Here is a 27,922-nt window from a genome sequence, read left to right as displayed (position 1 = left end):
TTCGTTGGCTGGAAAAGCAAATAGTGTTTTAATATCCTTCAAGGGACTTCTCGAAAATCAAAGATATTCTCTAGTGCAGTGCTTCTCAGCTTTAGCACTTGAAGATGTCTGGAGTTCAACTCCCAGAATTCCCCAGCCAGCATGGCTGGCTGGGGAATTCTGGGAGTTGAACTCCAGACATCTTCAAGTTGCCGAGGTTGAGAGACACTGCACTAGCATTAATGCCAAGGTGGAAAGTCCAGATTGTTGGGGAATCTGGCTGGGGATGCTGGGAACTGGAGAAGGGGGTAAAATGACATTTCAGCCCTAAGCAGCCCATCCCATTTCAACCAAGTCTAAATCCCTGACGTGGTTCGCCATTTCCAGCTCCGTATGAATCCAGGCTATCTGGTCAGCTGAGTAAATCCTGCTTCAGCTAAGGATCTTGGGCTACCCCAACCAGAGACCCCCTTGGGATTTTTAACCATCCCCCCAACAAAGCCCCAGAAAGGCACTCTGCACGAGCCCAGGGGCCTCTTGTTCTTCGTTTGGTTTTGAGGCTACAGGCTGTAAACGCCTTCGATCGGTAGCACCACCTCACCTCACAGCTCCCTGCTCCGATAGGTGGGGCCCAGCCCGGTTTTTAGCCTTGGCGCAACCACACTGGGGGAGGAAAATGGCAGCTTGGGGCTGTTAGACGATTTGAACCCAGCCCTGGGCCGGGGACCACTCAGCAGCACAGCTCAAAGGCCAGGAAGCTCTCCCCCCCACCCCATCTCAGGGAAACATCAGCCAGAAGTAGCTGGCTTCAACATCCCTGCCAGCTTTTCTTCTTCCTTTTGGATCCACCCAGGCCAGCTTTGCGGCAGGCAGTGTCAAAGCACTGCAGAGGGATTGCACTGCTGCCAGCCTTCCAGCTGGTAAAAAACAGGGGGGGTGCCCCCTCCTCCCCTCAACAAAACCAGGAGGAGACATGGCAGAGAAGGCGTGGGGTGCCCCCGTAGCCGCTTCCCGATCTCAGGGTTGCCCCTTGGAAAGGAGGGGGGCAGGGGGGCAGGGGAGAGGCATTTGGGGTGTGTCCGGGGTTTGGATGGCGACTGCCCAGGCTTTGCCGCCACCCCCCACCCCACCCCAAACAAGCAGACTTGGAGAAGAGGGCTTGAAGAGGAAAGCATTGGACAGCAATGCAGATGCACGCACATCTGGGGGGATGGTGCGTGTCTGTGTGTTTGTGTGTTTGATATATATACAGATATTTATATATTTAAATGAAAGAGCAAGGTGGGGCATACCTGAAGGATGTTCAGGGCCGGGCGATGAACCTTCCAGGCTGCATCACAGGATGTCTGGAAGCACGGCCTCTCTTTACCCAGAACAGAAGCAAATGTCCGCCTGTTTATTTATCCATCCATCACCCATCCACATTCCCAGGCACAAAGCCAGCCTTTCTTTTGGGGTGGGGCTGTTGCTGCCGCGCATCAGCCTCAAGGACACTCACCTGCGTCCGGCTCTGTCTGTCCGTCTGTCCGCCTGCCTCTCCTTTCCCGATTCTGCTGCAGGGATTGATCCGGCCCAGCCCAGCCCAGCCCAGCGGTGGCTAGGAAACCCTCCCTGGTTTTGCCCCCCCACCAGACAAGGGGGGAGGAGGAGGAGGAGCTAAAGTCATCTTGCATTGCATTCCCCCCCCATCTTTAACCCTTGCAATGCTAAACTTAGAGGCGCTTCCAATGCAGAGACGCAAAGGGACCCCTGGAGGTCATCCAGCTCGACCTCCCATTTGGTACCGGACCGAGCCCAGTTCTTGCTTCGGCTTCAAGACTTGCCATCGCTGATTCTGAGCCATTCAGGCTCCTCCCTGGGGGGGGGGTTAATTTGGAGGCGCAACCCCTTCTCTCTCTTTCTCACACACACACACATACACCACATACCCCATCACTTGGTTCTGGACAATATTGAGCCAATAGATGGGGTTTGGTGTCCCATGGTGGTTAACTTGAGCTTTTGTCAGGGCATAAAGTTTATGGTGAGCCGTCGTGATGTAATAAACCGAGTTTCAAACAAGCCATGGCTTAGCCGCACTGCGGCTTGGATTTGAGCGTCCACCTCTGAGCTTTCAATCTTCTTTTTCCTCCAGAGATTCCACTAAGTCACATTAAGGCTAGACCTCCCTTTTAGTCCCTGAAACACTAATGTGCGTTTATTTATATTTATTTTTAATGCTACACAACACACACACGCACGCCCCTTGCAGTTTATCCACACCACTCAGTTTCTGTGTGTAATTCTTCTAGGCATCTCACACCCACACAGCCTTTAAAAATAAATATATCCTATAGCCAGGAAATATTTCTCCATTTGCAGCAAATACATTCGATGGCAACGCCACAGATATAAACTAACACCAGATTAAGAACTATGCCTACCAGCGAATTCAACTCTCAGTGATAAGTAAGTTTCTAGCCCTCATGATGGGCTGGGTGGTACAGTGGTGCTTCAGTTGGTGAATCCTTTTGAATTTTCATTATTTCTGCCTAAACATGACCTGAAACTTGATCTCGTCCTAAAACTAGATGAAGAGAATCCAGTTAAACAAATGAGTCAAAAACATTATACTTGTTCGTTGATTTATCGGGGAAAACGATCCAAAGCAGCCTATTGGTGTATGGAGATCACGTTTTAGGTCATATTTAGGCAGAAACAGTGAAAATTCAAAAGGGTTCACCAACTTTTAAGCCCCGCTGTATGACAGCAGGATGTCGTAGACTGCTAGGAATATTTATTTACTTATTTATTTGATTTCTATAGCTATATTGGATAGTGGATGGCTCCTCAAACCGTTTCCATTTCAAGATTGGGCATCTTCACCTGCAGAGCACATATGAGCAAATCTGGGTCCCTGCTTATCCATTGAATCCAACATGCAGAATTCCTAAAAATGCCCTTAGAAAATTCTCATCTAGGCCATTAGGGGAAAAAAAAAAGATCCCTTCTCTATTTGCTCACAGAAAAACTAACTTTCATGGTCCATGATCTTCAGGGGCGGCGAGAGGATTCCTTTAGCTATCATTCAGCAAGCCCTTCGAAAGGATTTGAGGCTTGCTTTTCTTTAAAACTCTGGCTCCTTGGAGGCCAAAGTAAAATTCAGCTTGCTCAACGTTAGGAACAGACAGGATCCAGATACCTCTGGTTTGGAACGAAGACGAACCTGGAAAAAAAGCCACCGTCACCGCCAGACCCCCCCCTTCACCACGCAAAATCTGATTTGAATATAATTTATTGGTACAAAGTCTTTCAGCCAGCCCTTCCACTTCACCCAAACACAGGTCCCAGCTTAGCAAGCCTCCCCCGGCATCGAAGACGGGCATCGTGAATGCCCAAGCAGCAACTCAGCCGCTTCCTAAGTGTTCCTGGACTACAACTGCCATCGTCCCCCACCACCGGCCCTGGCAGCAAGGCTTCACGGCCCTGTCTGATGTTAGGGGAGGACGAAGGAACGGGAAAAGGCAGCCCGCATCCCTTAGAAACACGGCTGGGTTTTTCTCTCGCCTTGGAAACAAGGAAAAATAAATCTATCAGCCTTCCTAAATAGTGCACCTATCCGGGAAAAAAAAAAATCCCACGGGGGGTCTAACAGGAGGCAGGAAAATATTCCTTCTCTTCCTGTTCATCTCTCAGGACCTGCCATGTATTTTGCCCCTTGTGAATTAGCCTCTGACCGTTCTAAGAATTTTTTTATCTCAAGTCCCAGCTGGGGGGGGAAAAAACGGATTAAAAAGCAGTCCGTGGCTCCAGGCAGGTTTCCCTTTCAGCGATCACTTTTGCCTCTTGTAGATTTTTTCGGCCAAAGCGAGGAAGATCTGGCTGGGCAGGTGAATGGCGTGCTGGGCGACTGAAGCCAAGAGCTGTTGGTAACTTCTCTCTTCGCAGGCTTTGTAAATGGATTTGAGGTCCTGTTCCTCGTAAAGTGCCTTCACACGAGCCGCTTTTGCCGGATCCTTTTGGCCGTAGTTCTCCTAAGGGATCGAAAAGACGAAGTTTGGACTGTTTAAGACAGTGTTTCTCAACCTCAGCAACTTTAAGAGGGGTGGACTTCAGCTCCCAGAATTCCCCAGCCAGCACACTTTAAGATGGGTGGACTTCAACTCCCAGAATTCCCCAGCCAGCACGCTTTAAGAGGTGTGGACTTCAACTCCCAGGATTCCCCAGCCAGCACACTTTAAGATGGGTGGACTTCAACTCCCAGAATTCCCCAGCCAGCACGCTTTAAGAGGTGTGGACTTCAACTCCCAGAATTCCCCAGCCAGCACACTTCAAGATGGGTGGACTTCAACTCCCAGAATTCCCCAGCCAGCATGCTTTAAGAGGTGTGGACTTCAACTCCCAGAATTCCCCAGCCAACATGCTTTAAGAGGTGTGGATTTCAACTCCCAGAATTCCCCAGCCAGCACGCTTTAAGAGGTGTGGATTTCAACTCCCAGAATTCCCCAGCCAGCATGCTTTAAGATGCATGGACTTCGATTCCCGGAATTCCCCAGCCAGCATGCTGGCTGGGGAATTCTGGGAGTTGAAGTCCACCCATCTTCAAGCTACCAAGGTTGAGAAACACTGGTTTAAGGTCTAACTCTCCCAACATCCCTCCCAGGCTGCATTTGCACAACTCAATTCAGGAATTAACCCCTTTTCTGAGTTGGCAGAAGCCCTGAATCACGGCTTCCAGGAATAGCCTGTCTTTGGGCCACGTGCTGAAATGGTCTGCGGGAATGACCTTGGGAGACGGAGGGAGAGCCGCAGATGGGACAATCAGCGTGTAAAATACTTCTCGTCCCACCGAAGGGGGGCGGGCATGGGAAGCATCTCAGAAGGGACTCTCCCTTGTTTTCCGGAGAGTAAAAGGAAAGGAGGGGAGAAATCCTTTCACTCTTGCAAGATTCTGTTCATGGAACCAGAGAGCAGAGATAGATGTCCACTGATGAACCCACTATAATATTTTACCCTGTTTCGTTTTTACTTTATTTTTAAAGTGTTTCTGTTTGCAATTCTGGTCAGCGACCGTAATAAAAATTCTATCCTGTTCTAATAAAGATAGAGCCGGTCATCCTGGTGGTGCTCCTTCACTGAACTACCTCGCAGGGCTAACACGCACCACGCCCTTCAAAAGCGAAACTAAGTTCAGCTAGGCTGACTGGCTTCCCAAACCATGTTGGTTTGGCTGAAGCCTCAAAGGGTGGGGTGGTGTTATTTGGGCTGATTCAGCAGCAGTTGGGAAACCACGTTCTCTGAGCATTGTTTTGCTAGTCAGGTCTGGCCTAGTGGTCAAGGCAGTGAGCTAGAATCCAGGAGGCTGTGAGTTCGCGTCCCGCCTTAGGCATGAAAGCCAGCTGGTGACCTTGGGCCAGTCCCTCTCTCTCAGCCCAGCTCACCTCACAGGGTTGTTGTTGGGAAAATAGGAGGAGGAAGGGGTATTAGGTATGTTTGCCTCCTCGAGTTATTTGTAAAAATAATAAAGGCAGGATAGAAAATAAATTAAATAAAAAATACCTCCAAAATCTTCCTCTGCTCCGGGGATGCCTGTCTGAGGCTCTGGACCACCAGCCAGCTGCACTTGTTGTCCTGAATATCTGTCCCTATCTTGCCAGTGACTTTGGGGTCCCCAAAACTGTCGAGGAAATCATCCTGCAGGAGGAAACGCCACTGACGTTAATTTCTGGAATTTCCCAAGCACCAGCTTCACTGTCATTCCAGGAGGGGACTAAAAGTATTTCACGCTGCAGGGTTTTCGCAGGCCTGCATGGTTCCTGTCCGCAAGGGCAACGAACACTGTAAATCCAGGTGCTTTAATTCCTGGGATTAAAGCAACATTTGCCTATCTGGGGAAAAAGAAAGAAAAGCAGGACATTTTGCCTGCCAAATCAACCCAAACCAGTTTATCGGCCCCCCTGAAAAAACTTTCTGCATCCCTTGCTTCTTCCAGAGTTAGGCAAATATTGGTTTAATCCAAAGGGAGGTGAAAGGTGAAAGATCGGCCAGTTAAAATTGAACCCGGCACACAGCTCTTTATACAAAAGGCACACCAGCATTCAAATCTCCTTTGCTACCCAGGTAGGGATTTAACTGTGATCCAATCCATTTGTGCAGTCCTGGCTTTCTCCTACAGAAGGCTTCTGAGACCTCTGCATTTATTTAAAGCATCAGCAAGTTTCTAGCCCTCATGGAACCATCTTTTGCAAAGGACAGGGACGCTGTCTGAAAAAACATGGAGCGAGGGAAAATCCAACTCTGGATGTCCCAGGTTCAAATCCCAAGCAATATAAACCATCCTTACATCCTAGGCAAAAAGCTGCAAAAAATACTACCTGGATTTGAAAGAATTCCCCCATCTCAAGAAGGATGGCCTTGGCGTGTGCGTGTTCTTCTTCACTGTCAATGCCAGCCTAGGTGAAGCAGACAAAGAAAAACACAAATTACATGGATAAACTTGACAGCAAGCTATGAGTAAGCTACAGTTCCCAGTATATTTGCCTATCCCTTGGCCTGAGCTGGGACAGCAGCCAATTCATTCATCTTTTTTTTTTTTTTTTAAAGAGTAGTTGGGTTTATTTATTTATTTATTTAAAAAATAACTTTATTCAGGTTTTAAACAAGGAAGACAAAAAAACCTAAGAAAAATTAATATTTAGAATAAAGGAAGGAAGGAAGGAAGGAAGGAAGGAAGGAAGGAAGGAAGGAAGGAAGGAAGGAAGGAAGGAAGGAAGGAAGGAAGGAAGGAAGGAAAAGATAGAGGAGGGAGGGAGGGAGGGAGGGAGAGGGAAAAAGCTAAACAAGCAGAAAAAAAGGAAAGGAAAATATAAAGAAGTAACTTCCAATTTTCCAATTTTCTTTTACAGCTGTTGTAAGTGTAAATTAACCACTTGCTCCATGGTTATAGCACGGCTTTAGTTTTTCCTGCAGTCTATTTTCTTTTCTAATCATCAAAACCACCTATCCTAAGTTCATTTTCTTCTGTAAAACCACACGTTGTACGTTCATTTCTTTCTGCAGTAGCTGAGTTTAATCTCAGAGGATTTGCGTGGATGGTAGAAACCCCGGCACTGTTTTCCGGACTCTTGGCCCTCAGCTTCGTGAGAATGCTTCTGCGCTGGAGGCCAGGATCAGAGTCCTCCATTTCCCCCAGGGCATTTTTCAAAATTGCCCAGCTCCGTACAGATCCTGGTCAACTAAAACTGACAATTAAGACGAACAATCCGAGATCAGCACATCGAAAGCCCCAAAAAGGGTTTTGTTCAGGACGAGCCGCACCAGCCTATTGACGGGGATGCATCTGAACATTTTCTGCATCCCTCTCGTGGTGGCTCAGCCAGCGCGGAGCCTCGGACTCACCATATACAAAGCAGCCGCCACCGGTAAATAAAACGAATAATACGCCGTCTTGTGCTTCACGATCGCCTTGTACCTGCCGAACGGAGCAGAAGGCCCTGAGCGCTTTTGAGAAAAATGACCCCTTGCCACTGTTGATGCTTTCAGGGGCAGGGTTTTAAGTCAGGACCCCCCAGCTTTGCAGTACCCACAAACTGATGCTAAGAGTGGCGTTCGTACGAGGTCCAGCTGCACCCAAGTCCAGCCAGCCAGGCCTTCTCTTCTTTAAACAGTGGGACTTTTGTTGAAAATGCAAGCTCTGGGCCTTCCAAAGTCCCGTCTTTCTGTATTGCAGGCAGTCCTCGCTTAACAACCATTTGTTTAGTGACGGTTTGGACTTACGACGGTGATGAAAAACCGAGTTACGGCCGGTCCTCACATTTATGACCGTCACAGCGTCCCCACAGTGACATGGTCACAATTTGGGCACTTGGCAACTGGTTCGCATTTATGACCGTCGCACATCCCATGGTCACACGATCACCATTTTTTACCTTCCCAGCCGGCTTCTGGCAAGCAAAATCATTGGGGAACCACATGATTCACTTAATGACCACACAGGTTGCTTAATGCCCGTGGTGATTCGCTTAATGCCTGCCACAAAAAAGGTCGAATAATCAGGTCAGATTCGCTTAATGACTGTTCCGCTTAGCAACTGAAATTCTAGTCCCAACTGTGGTTTTTAAGCGAGGACTACCTGTACCTCAACAGCTTCTTACCTTTCTTCAGTGAAGCAATTCAAATCGATCTGACAAAGGTCTAATGTTTGTCCCAGCTCTGTCTGGTAGGATATCTGGGGAAGAACAGGACAGAGATAAGATGGAAATGAAAGGCAAGAAACATTAACCTGCTTTGGCTTTCTTATTCATTGATTTATTAGATTTACACCCCAGCTTTGATAAGCAAGAGCTCAGGGTGGTCTACATAGCATTTCCTCCTCTGCTCCACAACAATCCTGCAAGGTAGGCTGGGCTGAGAGAATGGCCCAAAATCTCCCAGGGAACAACAAGGGAGGACTCAAACCTGACACCTTTCCCACTACACCAGCCGGGCATCAAATCCTGCCGGTTTTCTCTGACTTTCTGCCAGATTCGCAACAGACCGCGAAAGTTTCCGTCGTGTCGGATTCTTCGATTCCGTGCCTGCGAACCACCATGCCATAAAGCTCAGCTTCGGCCCCTCCGGGGCCTCTCCAGGGCCTTCTGGACCCCCGAATAAAACTCAGCCAGATTAAGAGGAGGAAAAGGAACAGGCCCAGTTTATTGGGGCCAGCTCTTCCGGAAAGGCTCACCTGGTGGAAAAGCTCCAGCAAATTCAGATAGTACGGCTGATCTCGGCAGTGTTGTCTCAACAGCCGGTAAACGCTGGCCTCAACCAAGAAGGCATCGTTCACGGCGTCCAAGCCGATCCCTTCCTACAGGGGGAAAAGGCAAAATAAGGAATTGCTGGAAGATCAAGTCAGGCCATCCAGTGCCCCCTTACACCCTATTTTTAACTTCCTTGCAAATAACAAAGGGGCCTCTGAGCGTGCACTGAGTGCCGCCATTCACCCCCACCAGTCCTCAAAGCTGGGGTTCTGCTCCAGCCCTCTCTGGGCTTGTGGACTCTGAAGGATCTTTGGGCTTTGGCAAGATTCGGGCTCCAGAGGCAATCATTTGTAGAGATGTATGAATTCGAGCTAAGTCGCCCTTGACGCTCCCCGCTGCGGAAAGATTTTGCTCTCCGTATTTCTGCCAAGTGGAGCACAATTCCCAAATCCCCAGCTAGCACAAACGCCAACCGCTGATATTTAAATTACAGAGCAATTTCTTGAACGGGTGGACACCCCGTACCCCTTCAAGGCTTGTTTAATGTCAACTCCGCGTATTCTTTTCAAGGGCTGAATGCTTCTTTGGGTTCGTTTCGACTTGATCTGTGGTTTAAGGCCCGCGCAAGGGATTAATTCAGTGGTCAGATTCAGGGTGTGACATAAACCCAACCACTTAATCTCCAGCTGCCAGACGGATCAGCGTGTGGTCCCTGCTCCCAGCGCTTCAGGGCAAAATCCAAGGTTACCTGCCTGTTTAGGACACGTAGTGTCATGAGTAAGGATGGCGAGCAGGGGGCTCCCTTCCGGACTGTTAAGCGCATGCGTAGCACTGAGGAATTGGGCAGCCATTCCAAGAGGCACAGATTGGGACTGCCTTAACCTTTGGGGTTTATATTTCTGGGTTTTTCCCACGCTTGTTCAGTTTGTTAGGATTCCTGTTATGTATTAGCAATAAACATTAGAGAACAGTTCCCTGTCTCAGAGTGTTTCCTGGGAGTCAGGACACATAGCACAGCCCTAGCCAGGCAGATGTGTTTTGCGACTCCGCTCAAGGGCCAGTAAAAATCAGAATTACCCTACGGCGAAATTGGCAACCGGAAGAAGGAAAGTGAGGGTATTCCCAAAACTTTCGCGGCAAGGGTTTTGAGGCCTTTTCAGATTACCTGTTTGTACCAGCAGGGTTGGCCCCGGCGAATCAACGAGTAGTCCATGATATCATCTGCAATCAGGAAAAAGGCCTGGAGCTGCAATAAAATCAAATGCCATCGTTTTCCACATAGCAAGAGAAAAGCAGTTCCTTTTTCTTTACAGATGGTCCTCCCTCAACAACCTCAATCGGGACTGGAATTTCCACTGCTAAGCAAAGTGGTCGTTAAGCGAATCCGACCTGATTTTACGACCTTTTCCGCAGTGGTCATTAAGCGAATCATGTGGTTCCTCATAGATTTGGCTTGCCAGAAGCTGGCTGGGAAGGTCGAAAATGGCAATCACATGACCACAGGGCGCTGGGATGGTCATAAATGCGAACCAGTTGCCAAGCTCCCAAATTGTGATCATGTGACCACGGGGACGCTGCGACGGTTGTAAGTGTGAGGACCAGTTGTAAGTCAGTTTTTTCAGTACCTTTGTAAGTCCGAACCATCACTAAATGAATTGTTGTTAAGCAAGGACTACCTGTAGTGAGGTAAGCTAGGAAGAGGAAGGATGAATAGATGCAAGCAGCATCTCCTTTTTAAAAAATAATAATAATTATTATTATTATTATCATCCATATATCTCTAATCTATCCAATAATTAAATTACAACACTGGATGAATTGTTACATCATTTGACATTTCTAAAAACGTTGACATCCTACAGCGCAACTCAAAAATTTTGAAATGCATAGTTTGGGGTGAAGACAATAGAGTGGCAGAACTTTATTGCATAAATACTGTAACAACCGTTGCGTCAAACCACGCCAGCTCTGTGATTGATGCTTTGCTAAAGAATGGGCAGTCTCTGCTCTGAAGGGCATACAGTTGACTGCGGCTTATTCTCCGCAAACTGGAACCTAATTGGGAAGTCACAACATTGAGGACTAGTCACATGAGAAGACTGAGCTACAGAGGGAAGAGCGATCCCTCTCCTCAAAGCTCAAGAGGAGTGCAGCTCAGCTGGTCAGAAAATCCACTTATCTGTTGCAGACATGCTCGGAAAAAAGTCACAAAGGAATTACCAGTTCAACACACCAGCCCACAACAAGGGCAACGCGGAGACTCTTCGGATCAAGCTGATCTGGTTTTGCGAGTTCCCGAAACGCAGCCACCACGGTTAGCCCACGGTTATATTTCCCACCAACAGCGTTATATTCTAGCACCTTTGGGAAAAAAGAGCAGTGCAGTGATCGTGGCTAAGAACAGACCCCAGTTCTGCTGGATCCCACCTTTCTAAAACAGGGTTGTAGGCTCAGGGAATTGTGTGGGCCCTGAATGGTGGCTTATTTAGCAAACCATGATTTTGTATAAATTGCAAATCAGGGCAAAGATGGCTTGGACCCTCACCTTTTTCAGCCTGGTGATAGCATCAGCCAGTTCGGGTGGGTGAAGCTTGTCTTCTGTCAGATCCCTGACAATCTGAGGGAAGAAACTCACAAATTCTTCCTTGTCTGCAGCCGCGGACCCGCGTTTTCCACCTTCGCTCATCCTTTTCTTCGAACGCAGACCTACCGAAGGAAAAGGGTTGTGTTCAAACCAGTCACACCTGTCTTCCTGGCATATGGCACTTCCATTGGTCTAGATCTTATCCACCCACATTTTTTCTTACGAAAGTAAACTCTGAGCCAACATACACACTTTACATCAGGGGTGAGCATCCACATTTCCATTTTTCAGAAAATCAAATTACAGAAAAGGGATAGTGAATTCGAACTGGAAAAAGCTGTAGCTTCTTCAACTATTTTTTAAAAAAAGAGTTTCTGCTTGCTAAGCCTCAACGGTGGCCCTGCTGAATATAGCTAAACATTTCGGAAACTGAAATAAGAAGCTGTTTTGCATGATGATCTGATTGTCATCTTGGGGATAATGGTGGCACCATCAGAATTTGCAGCGTTAGCTTAAAGCCTTCACCAGAGGTCTTCAAACAGAGGCTGGCCATCTTCCCAAGCTGCTGCAGTGGATCCTGCAGTGAGCAGGGGTTGGGCTAGATGACCTCTGAGGTCCCTTCCCCCTCTGCTTGTATGATAAATTCCCAACACTTTTATTTCTTAGCTCCCTTGAATGCTGGGTATCAAAGGCCTTAACACTTATTAAAGAAAGCTCTTTTTATTCTACACTTTGATTTATCTATTTATCTATATATATATCTATACATCCTGCTGTATTTCACAACCCCTGGTGTTATCCAGAGACTTCCTTATCTTCCTTGCACATTGAAAGAATCAGGATAGGCTACCCACCTCCTTTGCAGGAAAAATTGGGGAAGATCGGCTTTGCTGAAATACGGACAACCACCCTGCAAGGTAGGAAAGGGCGGAAGATGACTTTCGTGGATGACTGCAGCTTCCAAATGGGTCCTCCGAAATCCTAATCGAGAAATTAGAAGGCGACGTTTGCAATTCACTCCTAAGATTTCAAAATCCACACACGTGCATTATTATTATTATTATTATTATTATTATTATTATTATTATTATTATTACCATTACTATCACCACCACCACCATCTATAGAACAAGTGGACGTTTAAGAAAGCAGACAGTAAAAGTATCATACGGACTAGCGACTTCATCTCAATTTGTTTGCAAGGCTATTCTGACAACGTCCCCTATTGCAAAGGAGGCAGGAACTCTAACAACAGCAAAAATCGTCAAAATGCAAAATAATACAGACAATTATTATATCAGAACGCTCACCCTTCCTATGGCCGTAAGCTTGTCAAGCGCACTAAACAGAGATTGTCCCCTGTATGGTTAAGATTCCTATTGCGCCGAAATACTTTCTGGGCTTCGTAGTCCTCGCATTACCAGAACTCCGGGAAAGAACGCAGGTCCGCCGCTCCGAGGACTACAACACCCAGAGAGCCTCGCGAAAAAAAGAAAAGAGGCGGCCGAGGTAAGTATAGACCATAGCAGCGCCACGCTCTTGATTGGCCTTCTCCATCGTATGAAGACGAGCCATGGAGATAAAAGCCAATCAGAAGCAGGAAGAGGAGCAGCTCGAAGCCCAAGAGAGCTGGTGATTGGCTCATAGGGAAAAAAGGGTGGGGTTGGAAGAGGGGGCGTATTCCTCGTTCCACCTCTGAATAGCTTAACCCTATAGGGCGGGGACAGAATTAGAAAGGGCACGGATGGCGCAATATTGTTTCTTTCTCTATATATTTTTGCAAAGCGGCGAAACTTACAGGCTTGCTGGTTAAAAGTTTTTGATCACTTTAATTATCAATCAAGGGGGGAAAAGGCGGGTCTAATGTAGATATATTGCAATTGGGTGGGGAGAAAAATGTTGGTCTGGTGGAAAAGCTGAGTGTGCCTTCAGGTTGGCTTAAATCTTTCTTTTTTGCCCGACTACCTTGGATATTTATTTAAATCTTGCTTTTTTTTCCCCCTCAGTCCCTCTTAGGCGAAAGATTTTCACCCGGGAGGAAGGAGAGTCAAGAGCAGCTTGCTTCTGGGCATGTGCAAAGTGATTTTCCTTGGGAAAACCATCTGGCCCCTCTTCTTCATATGGGGGGGGGGGCGGGAGACAGGATTTTCAAGAAACCTTTAAAATTACATGGGTGCATTATGGGTGCAGAAATCATCCCAAGATATTATTACATAATGAAATAATTTTGGCCAAGAAAATCTGCAAAATTGTGATGCCCTTGTGGGTGCAAAACTGTACTTGGGCTAATCCTAAAATTAGAATATTCTTTTCAATTCTGGGTTGTTGACAAACTCTTAGCAAAAACCTCTTTTGCTAAGTTAATATAATGCTTGGAAATGACACAGAATCCTTGTTAAAGATTTGAAGGTGTTGCCATTTAGCTTGGGATGGGGAAAATATTTTTCAAGAAACAAAATTTACATTGTATTTAGCAGTGTCTGGGATAGGGTAGATCTTGTGAATTGACAATCTTACATTAGTAACAATGTGCTCAATTTCCTTTTTTTCCCTGCATGTACAGGCGGTCCTCGCTTAACAACCACAACTGAGACAAGAATTTTGGTTGCTAGGCAAAGCAGTCATTAAGCAAATCCAACCTGATTTTACAACCTTTTTTGCAGCAGTCATTAAGTGAATCATCACAAGTGTTAAGCGAACCACATGGTCGTTAAGCGAATCAGGCGGTTCCCCATTGATTTTGCTTGCCAGAGGCTGGCTGGGAGGGTCAAAAATGGTGATCACGTGACCACGGGATGCTGTGATAGTCGTAAATGTGAACTGGTTGCCAAGCGTCCAAATTGTGATCATATGACCGTGGGGATGCTGCAACGGTCGTAAGTATGAGGACCAGTTGTAAGTTGTTTTTTTCAGCATCGTCATAAGTCCGAACCACTACTAAACAAATGGTTGTTAAGTGAGGACTACCTGTATATATTGCTTTGCCATTCACAGAACATTTCAAGTGGCATAAAAAAAAATGCAGAAATACTGCTGTTGAAAACCGATATATGGAAATAGTCTATGGCTTTTACTGAAGCATTTGTGGTTTACAGCTAGAGTGACCACACATCCTTTATTATAAAGGACAGTCCTTTATTTCAGAAAGCTGTCCTTTAGATTTATTTCATGTAAGTGTTAGTTTTCTTGGGTTTCCTCTTGCATTTCCCTTGGTAAAGCAAAGTTACAAACATAAGCGCTTTTTTAAAAAATCCTTCTGAACCTCTTTCAGATTTGCCCCTTTTTCAGGGATATCCTTTATTTTTTCCAAGAAAGAGACACCGCTGAATTTTCCTTGTAAAGAGGGAGAGAGTTTGCATAAAATGGTTTTGGGATTTTGCAAAATGAGAAGGGACTAATAAGCACTTGCAACAAAATAATAATAATAATAATAATAATAATAATAATAATAATAATAATAGACACTTTCTTCCCCTTCCTCTCTCTCCCCTACGCCTCCAATTCTTTTTCCTTCATTCCTTCATCTCCCCTTCCCCTCCAATCCTTCCTTCCTTCTTTCCTCTCTTTCCCCTTCCCCTTCCCCTTCCCCATCCCTATCTGTGTGTCTGTCTGTCTGTCTGTCTGTCTGTCTGTCTGTCTGTCTATCTATCTATCTATCTATCTATCTATCTATCTATCTATCTATCATATGATAAATACATTTCCTTTCCTTTCCCCTTCCCCTGCCTTCCCATAAAAAGCATACCAAGAGACCTCTGCAGATTACGAGAAGAAATAGTTAAACCATTAATTTCTGCGAATAACTGCAGGCCGAGCCCCAGCTTTGATTTACCAGCCTTGAATGGCTGGGTTTGTGCAACATGGCAAAAAATTTGCTTCGGGGCTCTTTAACATACACACCCATGGAGCACTTTCTCTGTTTGTGTGGACAGGGTTTCTCAACCAGGGTTCCGCGAGAGGTCCCTGGGGGTTCCCTGGAAGATCACGATTTATTTAAAAAACTATTTCAAATTCGAGCAACGTCCCACTAAAGAGGCAAGTCTCATTCTTCATTTTGAGTTTAAGAACACTGCTGATGCATCTATACAGGCCTACCCATGAAACAAAACAATTTTGCAACATCTGGCCTCTATCTGAGCCTGAATGCGCAGGGGTCCCCCAAGTGAGGCCTGGGAAATATTTCAAGGGTTCCTCCGGGGTCCAAAGGTTGAGAAAGGTTGCTGGGTGGGGGGGCTGCTGGAGTTAACCCTGCCAATAATTTTGGGAAAACTTTGGAAAAGAGCAGCATCCACTGATCCTGCTGTTTAACTGCAGCACCGAGGAAGGACTGTGAGTGCTGGGGCGGAAACGCCGTTGGGTGTGTTCATGAGTTTTCTGCCAGGGGTGGAAATCTCCACTGGGGAGGGGCTGGCCAAGCGCTGTTGCAACAGCAATCCTTTCCGCCCGTCTTGCTCTCCACAGCAGTCCAGAGAAAGCGGAAAAGACCCCAACAGGCCTGTATGACTCCTTTATCTTCTCAGCCAGGGCTCGGGGAAGGCTGTCCTGCACGGAGACAGGGACTGGGAGGGCTCGGATCACTGTCCCAGGCTCAACCGAGGGTTTCCCAGCCTGACCCCGGGCCTTTGGCAGCAAAGGTCGATGGCTCGAGTTGCAAAACGGGGTGGGTGGGGACATCCTGACACCCAAAGCTGGTCTGATTATTTTGACCTTTGCAGTGAGGGCCCAATTTGGTGAGCTTTGCACCAAGTACACAGTGCAGAGGCTGCAAGTCAGAGGCTTTTTTGCGCTCTCCCAAACTGCAGGGGAGAGAAGGAAAAACTATATCTGTTCAGATCTGCACAGATCCCTTCCCAAGAGGTTGCAAAATGGGGCCGAAGGTTGCAGAAAACTCGGCTGGAAATGTTTCCCTGGGCCTCCTGATTCTTGTTTATTCCCTCTCTCTCTCTCTCTCCCGCTCTGGTTAGGATTTATTTTTTTGATCTTGATTCTTGTTCTCTTTCTCTCTCATTAGGATTTTTCAGTGTAGTAAAATATACAAACCAAACAGGAAGAAAAATAGAAAACGAAACAGAGAAAAGGAAGAGAAAGAAAAAAAATACGATTATGCCTTCCGCCCATCGTTCTGCCCAGTATTTTTTTTTTCTTCCTAGCGTTTTTCCTGCAGGGTCTGCTTTTTCGGATCAACCGGATGTTTTAATTATTTAATTACATTTAACGTCGTGGGCTGAGAGAGAGGGACTGGCCCAAAGCCACCCAACTGGCTTTCGTGCCCAAGGTGGGACTGAAAGCCACTGCCTCCTGGTTTCTAGCCTGGAGCCTTAACCATGACAGGCTCTCTTTCTGTCCAATGATTATCATCTTAATTTTTCCCCCAACATCATTGTCCCTTTTTAATCCCCAAATCCCCAAATCGTCAGTTCAAGTTTTCCTTCTTTCAGCCAAAAGCCCATCATGTAAGCCTTCCAGTCCTTGAAAAAAGTCTTTATTGTGTTTTTTTTTCTCTGACCAAACACCTCCTGATTCGGATGGGAATCTGGGGCTGATCTGAGGGCAGCATCTGTACAAGATACACACAGACTTCTTGGACACTTTTGAATCTTCCTGTGATGCTATTTCGAGATGGAGTGAATGAGCAGGTGGCCAAGCCTCCCCAGGATTTGGGGGAAAGGCATGGGAAGAGCCTAAAAGCAATGGGGAAAGGTCTCCTGCAATGCTAGCATTGCTGTAATAGATTTTCTGATGCTTGCACTGTTGTTGTTGATATTATTATTATTATTATTATTTTTAAAAAAACAACAAGAGAGTTGAATCCAGGGAGCTGGGCACCTCGGGGAACCTGAGACCCACAACAGTGGGATGAGGTGGCAGAGTGGGGAAGGAGGCCAGCAGGTTGCCCATCCAGCCCTCCCTGGAAAAAAGTGAGCTGAAGCAAGCGGGTGATGCGGGGAGAAGAGAAAGGGGTTGTTCCTGTAAACATCAAGGGTTGGAAGATATCTGTGGCATTGCTGATTTTGATACTCTGTACCAAAACGATTCTTTTGAAGTTCACCCCGGTTTGTTTGTTTGTTTAAAAGGTCTTACTTTCTCCTTTCCTCTCTTTCTCTTTCTCTCCCTCCTTCCTTTTTTCCCTCCCCCCTTCTTCTTTGGCTTTCTCTTTCCTCCCTTCCTTCCCTTTCCCTTTCCCTTTCCCTTTCCCTCTCCCTCCCTCCCTTCCTTCCCTGCCTGCCTGCCTGCCTGCCTGCCTCCCTCCTTCCCCATCTCCCTTCCTCCCCTTTCCCCTTTCCCCTTTCTTTTTCCTCTGTCTTGTCCTTCCTCCCTCCCTCCTTCCCTTCCCTTCCCTTCTTCCTCCCCTTTCCCCTTTCCCTTTCTTTTCTTTTTCCTCTCTCTTTCCCTTCTTCCCTTCCCTTCCCGAATTATAACCTCTTGCTTCTCCTTTCCTGTCCTCTTCCTTCTGTGGCCTTGCCTCCTTTCCTGTATTTCCTCCCCTTCTCCAGATTTTTCCTTCCTTTCCTTTCCAAGAAACGGATCAGGGGTGTTGCGCGTTCCCAGGCGTTCTCCCTGGGTCGGCCCCCCTCCGAGGGTTCTGGTGAGGATAAAAGGGGGAGGGGTATCCCCCGTGGGGTCTGCTGCCTGCAGCTTCAGGAGGAAAGGAGAAATGCCCCCCCACCCCCAGCCAGAGGTACCCAGCAATTAGGATCGATGTGGCTGGGCAACGGTGTAACAAAGGCTCTTTTGAGAGGGACCGGCTTGGAGCGCGACTGACGGCGGGTGCCGTGCACTTGGGCCTTAGCTGGTAACTGTTTAACCAGGAGTATCCAGATGAACTTGGAGGCAGAAAGCTTTCAAAGGCAGTGGGAGGAAGATGGACGGTGCGTCACAAGCTGGGCCTGGGGAAAGGGGTGGGGGGTGTCTCAATTGCTTCCAAGGGTGCACTGGGAAAGCAGGACCTTGGTGCGTGGAGCCATAGTTAGTGGGTTGCTCAGTGAGCAAGCCTGGCTTCATCTTTCCCCTTCCTCACCAGCAGGTGCCGGTGTCCCATCCCACGACATGGCCGCCCTTACCCAGGAGCTGGGCACGGCCTTCTTCCAGCACCAGCAGCTCCCCGCCTCCATGGCCGACACCTTTTTGGAGCACCTCTGCCTGCTGGACATCGACTCGGAGCCCATCAGCGCCCGGAGCACCAGCATTGTCTGCACCATTGGTGAGGCATGGCTTTGATGCGGGATGCATTATGGGAAGGGGGGATGAGTGGAAATGGGGAGGACAGGCAGGGAATGGCAGGGCCAGGTGCACACACCCCTCGGTCCCTGTATCATTTGGCAAGAGAGCCGCTTTGGGCGAAATCAGCCGAGAGGAGAAAAAATGCAGTAGAATTTGGGGGCCTTGCCTCACCTCGCTGATTTGGTTCGGCCCCTTGCAGGGGGCCTTGAGGAGGCCCCGGAAATTAGTTTCCCCCCCTCCATTATAGGTCCTGCATCGCAGTCAGTGGAGATGCTGCGCGAAATGATCAAAGCCGGCATGAATGTCGCACGGTTGAACTTCTCACACGGGTCGCACGAGGTGCCAAGGAGGGAAGGGGCAGGGAAGGGGGGGGAGGCATCACTGTCCAAAGAGGGTAGAGGAAATCAGGGCTCCTCGAGGACTGGCAGAGGGACAGGGAAGGCCGAAGGCCCAACAATCCAAGAAACCAAATCAGAGTTACACCCCGTCCGTAACCTTTCAAGCACAAAGCGGGAGAGTTACTGTGTCCCCATCCTGCCCAAGAGCATCTGCTCCCCCCCTCCTCTGGATGAGGCTCAGGGATGGTTCTTCTTTCGCCATCAACCACAGTAATCGGGAACAGAGCCCCCATGTTCAGGAGCAGTCTATCTGTAAAACGCCCACCGCCGAGGAAGAAGCCTGACTAAGGGCTCTTTCATTTATTTTACTCAGAGAGTGTAAGGGGATGTGGGAATGACCTTGGAAGACAGGGGGAAGGGCCACCGCCAGGGCGATGGTCAGATAAGAGGGGACTGAGCCCACAGAAGAAAAGGGGATGTGGGAAACATCTCAGAAAGGACCCTCCCTAGTTTTACGGAGAATAAAAGGAGAGGAGGGGAGAAATACTTTCAGACTTGCAAGTTTCTGTTAATGTACCCTTACAATAAAGTAGAATTAGCTCATCTGGGTGTTTTTCCTGTCTGGACTACCTCACAAGGCTGACAGAGAGAGAAGGGACAGCTCACTTTTCTAGGGCTTACACCTCTTTTGAAAGCAACTGCTTTCCAAGCTCTATCTATCTATCTATCTATCTATCCATCCATCCATCCATCCATCCATCCATCCATCCATCCATCCATCTATCTGATTTGTCACCGCCCATCTCCTCTGACCGTATGGACTCTGGGGGGTTTACAATATAAAACAATAATTATGTAATAAAATTCCAGTATAAAACACACTATCAAACACTTTCCCAGAGCTACCAAATATAATAAAATCCCAATGGCTGTGGTCTCCTTCAGTCACTAGCCAGCCCCAAGTATGACTGTTCTCCTCCCTGCCCCAAGCCCGGTGGCAGAGCCGGGTCTTCAACTTCCTCCGGAAGGCTAGGAGCGATGGGGCCAATCTCACCTCTGGGGGCAAGATGTTCCACAGGGTGGGGGCCACTTCAGAGAAGGCCCGCCTCCTGGACCCCACCAGTTGGCAGTGGAGTGGAGACAGAAAGCTGGGCTAAAAGGGCTGCAGACCCTTCCTAACTTGGATTCGATCTCCTTTCATTTCAGTACCACGCCAAGTCCATTGCAAATATCCGGGAAGCGACCCAGAGCTTTGCCACTAATCCTCTTTTCTACCGGCCCGTGGCCATTGCCTTGGACACCAAGGGTCCTGAAATCCGGACGGGTTTGATTAAAGGGGTAAGAGTGGGCACCAGGGATAAATCTGAAAAAAGCCTGCAAATTGAGAGGACATTGGTGAACCATGAAAGGTGTCCATGCAGCTTGCCTTGATTGAGGCGATGACTCAATAGCCAGTACAATACCGGGGGTCCTCGTTTAATGACCATTCATTCAGCGACTGTCAAACTTACAACAGTGCCAAACGAGTGGTAGTTACGACCGGTCCTCATACTTAGAACCGTCGCAGCATCCCGCGGTCACGTGATCACGATTTGCAACCTTCCCTGCCAGCTTCCGACAAGCCAAGTCAGTGAGGAAGCCGGCAGGCGGTCGCAAGTTGTGGTCACGTGAGGGCCTCGCTTAACAACCCACGTGGTCCTCGCTTAACGATGGCAACTGGGACTGCCAGCACTGCCATTGCTACGCAGCACGGTCTCACGGTTTTCCGACTTACGACCACGTTGCTTAGCGACGGCATTTCCGGTCCCAGTTAGCGTCGCTAAGCAAGGACTAACTGTATTAACTTTGTTAAGGGAGTAATACTGCCTTGCATCCAGCTTGCGATCTTTCTCCAGGGCGAGGACAAAGAAGTCGAACTGGTCAAAGGATCCCGCTTGATCGTGACCACCGATCTGGCGTTCCGGGAGCAATGCGATTCGCGCACTATTTGGGTGGATTACGCCAACTTACCAAAAGTTGTTAACGTTGGTGGGCGGATCTTCATTGACGATGGTCTCATCTCCTTACTGGTCAAGGAACTCGGTAAGTTTTTTCCCATCGTTAGACTGGATCTCTACCTCCCTGTCCTGCTTACCTCTGCATGGAGGACCTCTTTCTCTCCTTAGACTATGAGTGAGTTCCATATCCTGAACCGTATCCTATTAGCTCACTGTCCTGAGTAAATACCCTTTGTTATCAGAATCCACACATTTGCCAATGAAGCCAGTGGATGTAACTTGATTTCCGGAATTTTTTAAAAAAGAGAACGATCCAAGTGGCGGGTAGCAAAAAGAAAAAGAAACGGGGCTTTCGTTATCCCTTGCCGGCAAAAAACAGGCCAGCTCTTGGCCAGTATTAACACTTACCAGCAAAAAACAAGCCAGCTCGGTTGGCTGCCCTGTTTTTTGCTGGCAAGCAAGGAGTGAGATGTGCTTTTGTGGCAGCTGACCATGTGGAGTGACATCGTTAAGCAGAGCCCCGCCTTGTAGTGACATCACAACTCAGCCATATAAAGGAGGGGCTTAGTGAGGTCACGGGGCGGAGTTTGCCATAGTTTGCCCTGCTTTGCTGCCTGTACCTGTGATCGATTTAGCATCCCGGATTCTCGGCTCTTATCCACAGAAATATAGAAAATACAGAAATACAACGCTTTGGCACAGACATGGGCACATTCACCACACTTCTTTGCACCTTCTTAACGAAACAGCATCTCTTCCTGGGGGCCCATGTATAGTTGTGCAATCTCAAGGAAATATGGTGTCTCCAAATGGGTCTTTTGGGGGAATTAAAGGTAGTCCTCAACTTACAACCATTTGTTTAGCGACCAAAGTGAGGACAGTGCTGAAAAAAGTTACTTACAACCGGTCCTTGCACTTATGACTGTTGCAGCATCCCCGTGGTCACGCTATCAAAATTTGGGCACTTGGCAACCAGCAAATATTTACAATGGTTGCAGCATCCTGGGGTCACATGATCGCCATTTGCAACCTTCCGAGCTGGCTTCCGACAAGCAAAATCAATGGGGAATTGCACGATTCACTTAACGACTGTGGTTCGCTCAACAACCACATAATTTGCTTAACAGCTGTTGCAAAAAATGTTGTAAAATTGGGTGCGTTCATGTGATGTCTCGCTTAATGACCGGGCCACTTAATGACAAATTTTCTGGTCCCTATTGTGGTTGTAAGTTGAGGACTACCTATACACATCTCTGGTAGCTTTTTTTAAGACTGGCGGAGCCCACTTCTGCTCCAAAGCTCCTTTTTGGCTTTGGATCCAAAAAACTGACATTCCTCCTTGAGTTTGATGTTCAAATTAAGAATCTTTCTCTTTCTTAATTTTCTCCCTTGCAACATTTCCACTCTTTTCTTTCAAGCTTTTTCTGCATTCTTGTTTGAGATTTTGCCAACCCTGGGGAAATTGTGCAACCTGGAGCCATTGCCTGAGATTGGGCTCTGAGTTTTCTTAAAAATGCTGGTCAGATGCCTGTTTTTAAAAAAGTACAAGGCTGCAGTGGGCATTGGCATCACCCTTTCCGAGTCCTGCCCGTTGAAATCTTGATGCTCTCTCTTATGTCCCTCGCCCCAACCTGGTCTGTCTGTCCCCAAATCTCTAGGCCCCAACAGTTGTGTGGTCGAGGTGGAAAACGGCGGGGTGCTCTGCAGCCGGAAGGGAGTCAACTTGCCGGGGGCTAAGGTGGACTTGCCGGCGTTGTCACAGCAGGACAAACGGGACCTGGAGTTTGGCGTGGAGCAGGGGGTCGATATTGTGTTTGCCTCCTTCATCCGCAAGGCCAGCGACGTGGCTGCAATCCGGAAGGCGCTGGGGGAGCGTGGCCGCCACATCAAAATCATCAGCAAGATCGAAAACCACGAGGGGGTCAAAAGGTAGATGCTTCTTTTTGGTCTGATTCTGGTTCTGGTGGCCTTGCGAGGTAGGCCAGACAGGAAGCACGCCCAGATGAACTCATTCTATTTTATTGTCAGGTTCCATTAACATCACCTTGCAAGTCTGAAAGGACATCTCTCCCCTGTCACCTTTACAGCCCAAGAAACTAGGGAGGGTCCCTTCTGAGACGTTTTTCCACACCTCCGCTCCTTCTTTGGGCTCAGCTGCCTCTTATCTGACCATTGCCTTGGCTGTGGCTTTTCCCCCGTCTCCCAAGGTCATTCCCACATCCCATTATAGGTCCTTAACCAAAGGAGAAAGAAACACAGGCATCTATCCTCTCAGCCTGCCTTATCTTTTTCCAAACTGGATCCTTCTGGACAGATTAATTTTAATTAAATTTGACCGAATTATTCATTTATTAACCCAATTATTCCATTATTACCTACTTCTCTGTCCCCCCCTTTTCAGCTCTTGAGAGCACAACGTCTACAGAGAGCACGTGGCTCTCAGGGTTAAACAGGCTGAAAAGCTAATTTAGCCCATAGAATTTAACCTAACTTTGGACTACAACTCCCACAAGCACTTGCCACGGATCACGCCAGACGGAGCTGATGGGACTAGTTGTCCAAAGCTGGGAAGCCTGGCTTAATTCTAGTCTGGCCTAATTCTAGAGAGGCTAGATTTCTCCTTGAGGAGTAGCCTGTTCCCAAGTCAGACCGAAGACTAGCCGTCCAGCAGGCCGGGCCAGGCTGCATTCTTTCTTCTTGCCTTGAGGTTTGACGAGATCCTGGAAGTCAGTGACGGCATCATGGTGGCCCGAGGGGACCTGGGCATCGAAATCCCCACGGAGAAGGTTTTTCTGGCTCAAAAGATGATGATCGGCCGTTGCAACCGTGTGGGGAAACCCGTTATCTGTGCCACGCAGGTGAGCCGTAGTAAGCCCAGCACCTGGGGGGTTGGGATCCTTCAATCGGCAGGAGTAGCGAGCCAGGGGAACAACCTGCCACTTGAGTTCTTGTTCGCTAGAGATCGTCCGACAGAAGTTGGCTGGCTTTCGGTCAGAGCTGCCTGACTGGATCATGCCTTGAGTAGGGAGTCTGTTGGTTGGTTTGTTGGTTGGTTTGTTCATTTGATGTGTAGGATCTCCTGATTTCCTGAAGCAACTCTGGATGGCTTATGATTGGATAGAAGCGTAATAAAACAAAGGAACTAAGGAAAAAAAGCAGCCAGCCTCCAGAAGTAAAACATAAAATAACGAAGTCGGAGGATAATTGAATAGCCAAGGCTAGACATTTTATAGTCCAGTGTTTCTCAGCCTGGGTAACTTTAAACTGTGTAGACTTCAACTCCCAGAATTCCCCAGCCAGCTTGCTGGCTGGGGAATTCTGGGAGTTGAAGTCCACACGCCTTAAAGTTGCCAAGGTTGAGAAACATAAGAGGTAGTCCTCAACTTACGACCACAATTAGGACCAGAATTTCTGTCGTAAGTTGTTGCAGTTATAAGGCTCACCATGTGACTGGACCTGATTTTACAACTATTTTTATGGGGGTCACTAAGTGAATCCAGCTTCCTCAATGGACTTTTTTGCCATTATTTTGCCAGAAACCAAAGGTCACAAAGTGCGATCATGTGACTGCAGGACCCTGCAACCAGTCATAAATGTGAGCCGGTTGCCAAGTGCCCAAATTGCAATCACATGGCCGCAGGGGTGGTACAATGGTTGTAAGTGTGAGTACAATGGTCATAAGTGTGAGTACAATGGTCGTAAGTGCGAGTACAGGTCGTAAAGCACTTTTCCCTGAGGCTGTAATAACTTTGAACCATTGTTAAACCAACGGTCATAAATCGAGGACTACCTTATTCGAAAACCTTTCGTTTTGGATGGGTTCCTCTCCTACTCTGGCCCAGGGAAACACTACGTTAGGGGTATCTTACAGAAGGCCATCCCAATTGAGGCCGTAAACTTTGGGTGGGATGCTGCTCTTTAGGGCAGGTGCTTTGACAAACACTTCCTGGGTCCCCCCAGGTGACGCCGTTTCATAGAAGGGACTCAAAAGCATGTCCTCTGTGTCCGATCTCCATTGGGTTTTCTTACTTCCCCTTGGTGTAGGGAGACCCCTACTCTGATACCAAGGAGTTGCATGAGGGGTCTCTGCCCTTGAGCAGCTGACAGACCACTTCCTTTTGACAGATGTTGGAGAGCATGATCAAAAAACCCCGTCCCACGAGGGCAGAAAGCAGCGACGTGGCCAATGCGGTTTTGGATGGGGCTGACTGCATCATGCTGTCTGGGGAGACAGCCAAGGGGGCCTATGTGGTGGAGGCTGTGCGGATGCAGCATGCGGTAAGGCGGCCCTTCCCTTTTGGAATCGGAAGCCAACTTGCAAAATGTTGGTACGAGCATTGCCAGGACAGAAGAGGAAGAAGGGAGGAAGGGGGAAGAGGAAAACAAAAACCGAGCCCAGGAAGCCAGGAGTCTTAAAGGCTGTTGAGGCTCATGATGGCAAGTAGACAAGATGGTGGAAATGTGCTTCCTATGTTTTTCTCACGCGAAGATCGCCCGAGAGGCTGAAGCCGCGATGTATCACCAGCAGCTCTTTCAGGAGTTGCGTCGCCTGACGCCCCTGAGCCAAGATCCGACGGAGGTGACCGCCATCGGTGCTGTGGAGGCCTCTTTCAAATGCTGTGCAGCTGCCATTATTGTTCTCACCACATCTGGCAGGTGAGAAGAGTGGTGGGTCAAAGGTTAGGGGTCTCCAGATTGTTGGACCGGGTGGGGGTTCCCCTTGGGCTGTTGGCAGCCTTTCAAAATGGCTGCTACGATGGAGGTGGGTGTTCGCATGTTGGTAGATGGGGCTGTCATGGTGGAGCAGTCAGGATGCTGTCAAGGTGTCCCCCCGACTTCAGTGGTGACTGCGCAGCGTGCTCACGGAGTATCGGTTTGGCGCGCAATCCCAGGAAATCGTAAAATGGCTTTAAAGAAGCTTCCTGTTGAATCAAAACAAATCTTTGAAATGGAATGGTATCAAGGGAAGCTCAGAGCCAGAGGGGGTGTTTGCTGGCACGCTTGATGTCCGCAGGGGCTCTGCTGACCACACATCTCGTCGACGCACCATCTTACAGCCTGGGTGAATCCCTTCAGTCTTTAGTAGCATGGCCCAATTGCTAAAGCAGGGACAGAGATTCAGTGGCAATTCAATCATCCCCATGATCATGGGAGTCGGGGCGCAAGAATCCTTCCAGCACCCCCCTGTTTTCCCATCCCTACCCTAACAGCCAGCGAGAAGACAGCTACTGAGTCCCGGGTTCGAGTTGCCCACAAATTGGTCTGTGGCGATTCCGGTTCACTTTTGCTCTGGATCTTCCCCTGATTCAGGTCAGCCCAGATCCTCTCCCGCTACCGGCCCCGGGCTCTCATTATCGCCGTGACCCGCAATGAACAGGTGGCCCGCCAGGCTCACCTCAGCCGGGGTGTTTTCCCGGTTGTGTGGCATGGCACTAAGCAGGACGTCTGGGCGGAAGATGTGGATCACCGGGTGCAGTTTGGGATTGAGATGGGTGAGTTGTTCGAGCTCTGATCTCCCGTTTTGTTCTTTCCAAGAACTATTTCTGCCCTCAGAGACTCTTGGGCCTTTTATTAATGCTGTGGCTGGCAGATATCCCACTGGTACAGCGCCTTCTGTGTGCTGAACTGCCTTGCTTTCAAGAGCATGCATGTCGTGCCCCGCATGCTCGCTCGAAGGGTGTGTCACGCTGTGTCAACTGCACCCCTTCCATTTTTGTGATGGGCTTGTCTAAATCTCTTTTCTCTGTCCCCAACCCAGGCCAAGTGCGAGGGTTCTTACACTCGGAAGATGTGGTTATTATTGTGACCGGCTGGAGGCCTGGAGCTGGCTTCACCAACATCATGAGAGTGCAACAGGTGCCGTGACGATCCCGCCGGGCGCCACAGCAGACAAGCACCGAGGCTCATGTGTCATGCCTGCCCCTGTTTTTTCTCCCATGTTGCTGAAGGCTGTGCTCTGCGTGCTGGCGTTGCGTCGTTGGCCCCGTAGCTGCTTGCATTGGGAAGCCCCGAGAGGGTTCAGCCTTTTGCTTAAAGATGTATGTGAAAAGCACCCTTGTCCGTCCATCTGTCTCCAGGGTAAAATGGACCAGAGTGGCTGCTCGCCAGGGGAAGGGTGGGCTGGATACATAGCAGAGCAGCTCTGGCAGGGCTTTTATAATTAGTTTAGAATTATTTCTAGTCTACATGTATTTACGGTCTTGCATAGTTGCGCACCAGGGATGATCACCACCCCTCCTTCCCTCCCTCCCTCCTTCTTTCTCCATGTTTTCCTCCCTCCCTTCCCTCCCTATCTTTTCCTACCTTCCCTCCTTTCTTCTCTATCTTTTCCTTCCTTCTGTCCTTTTCTCTTTTCCTTCCTTCCTTCCTTCCTTCCTTCCTTCCTTCCTTCCTTCCTTCCTTCCTTCCTTCCTTCCTTCCTTCCTTCCTTCTCCATGTTTTCTTCCCTCCCTTCCCTCCCTATATTTTCCCACCTTACCTCCTTCCTTCTCCATCTTTTCCTTCCTTCTATCCTTATGTACTCTTTCCTTCCTTCCTTCCTTCCTTCCTTCCTTCCTTCCTTCCTTCCTTCCTTCCCTATCCTTCCCTCCCTCCCTTACTATCCTTCCTCTTTTCCTTTCTCTCTTCCTTCCCTTTCTTGCTCTTTCCTGTGACCTTCCCTCCTTCCTTCCACTGATTGCCAGCCTGGCTGATCTGCTTTGAGCCCAGAACCCCTCTAAACCACATCTCCTCTCTGCCCAGCCAAGGACCCGCTGTGTGCCAGGCAGAATTGTTTGGCCCCACTCAGAAATGGCCCCAAGGGGAGGGGAGGCACATAAAAATACCAAGACCTGCAAAGGCCCTTCAGGAGACGGAAGCAAGAGGCAGGGGGAAAAAATGCTCTTTCAAATAGCTATTTGAACCTGACAAAGGTGGAATTGCACTGCGTTTTTTTGTACCTTTGGAAGTGACAACTCCGTACGGAATTCAGGTTGGTGATTGGTCTTTGAGAAAAGGCTGAATGATGCTGATGGACTGAAAAAAATCATACAATTGTAAAATTGTAAAATCCGGCATGACTCACTTAACAGCTGCCTCGCTTAG

At 48.4% G+C, this 27,922-nt stretch overlaps 2 protein-coding genes across 3 annotated transcripts; one reads left to right on the top strand and one right to left on the bottom strand.

Moving 5' to 3' along the window:
- Positions 1-3,237: 3,237 nt before the first annotated feature.
- On the bottom strand, positions 3,238-12,280 carry FDPS (farnesyl diphosphate synthase). The gene is made up of 10 exons (XM_063316936.1): positions 12,138-12,280; positions 11,245-11,405; positions 10,920-11,060; positions 9,865-9,945; positions 8,684-8,806; positions 8,112-8,185; positions 7,357-7,429; positions 6,333-6,410; positions 5,518-5,652; positions 3,238-3,992 (listed from the first exon to the last, which is right to left on the bottom strand). Exons 2-10 carry the CDS (start codon positions 11,383-11,385, stop codon positions 3,792-3,794), a joined length of 1,047 nt encoding a protein of 348 aa, XP_063173006.1. The 5' UTR covers positions 11,386-11,405; positions 12,138-12,280; the 3' UTR covers positions 3,238-3,791.
- Positions 12,281-17,947: 5,667 nt separating this feature from the next.
- PKLR (pyruvate kinase L/R) lies at positions 17,948-26,888 on the top strand. Of its 2 annotated transcripts, none has more exons than XM_063316696.1 (11): positions 17,948-18,152; positions 18,308-18,484; positions 18,752-18,843; positions 20,049-20,180; positions 20,738-20,924; positions 22,498-22,768; positions 23,547-23,697; positions 24,965-25,117; positions 25,329-25,495; positions 26,150-26,331; positions 26,598-26,888. In XM_063316696.1, exons 1-11 carry the CDS (start codon positions 18,146-18,148, stop codon positions 26,702-26,704), a joined length of 1,626 nt encoding a protein of 541 aa, XP_063172766.1. In that variant the 5' UTR covers positions 17,948-18,145; the 3' UTR covers positions 26,705-26,888. The 2 variants fall into 2 exon arrangements, with proteins under 2 accessions (XP_063172766.1, XP_063172765.1); XM_063316695.1 differs by having other exon boundaries at positions 18,305-18,484.
- Positions 26,889-27,922: the final 1,034 nt, after the last annotated feature.

This window comes from Candoia aspera, chromosome 17 (genome assembly GCF_035149785.1).
Source record: "Candoia aspera isolate rCanAsp1 chromosome 17, rCanAsp1.hap2, whole genome shotgun sequence".
Taxonomy (NCBI): domain Eukaryota; kingdom Metazoa; phylum Chordata; class Lepidosauria; order Squamata; family Boidae; genus Candoia; species Candoia aspera.
Note: the sequence above shows the minus strand (reverse complement) of the source record. Positions and strands in the feature narration are given on the sequence as shown.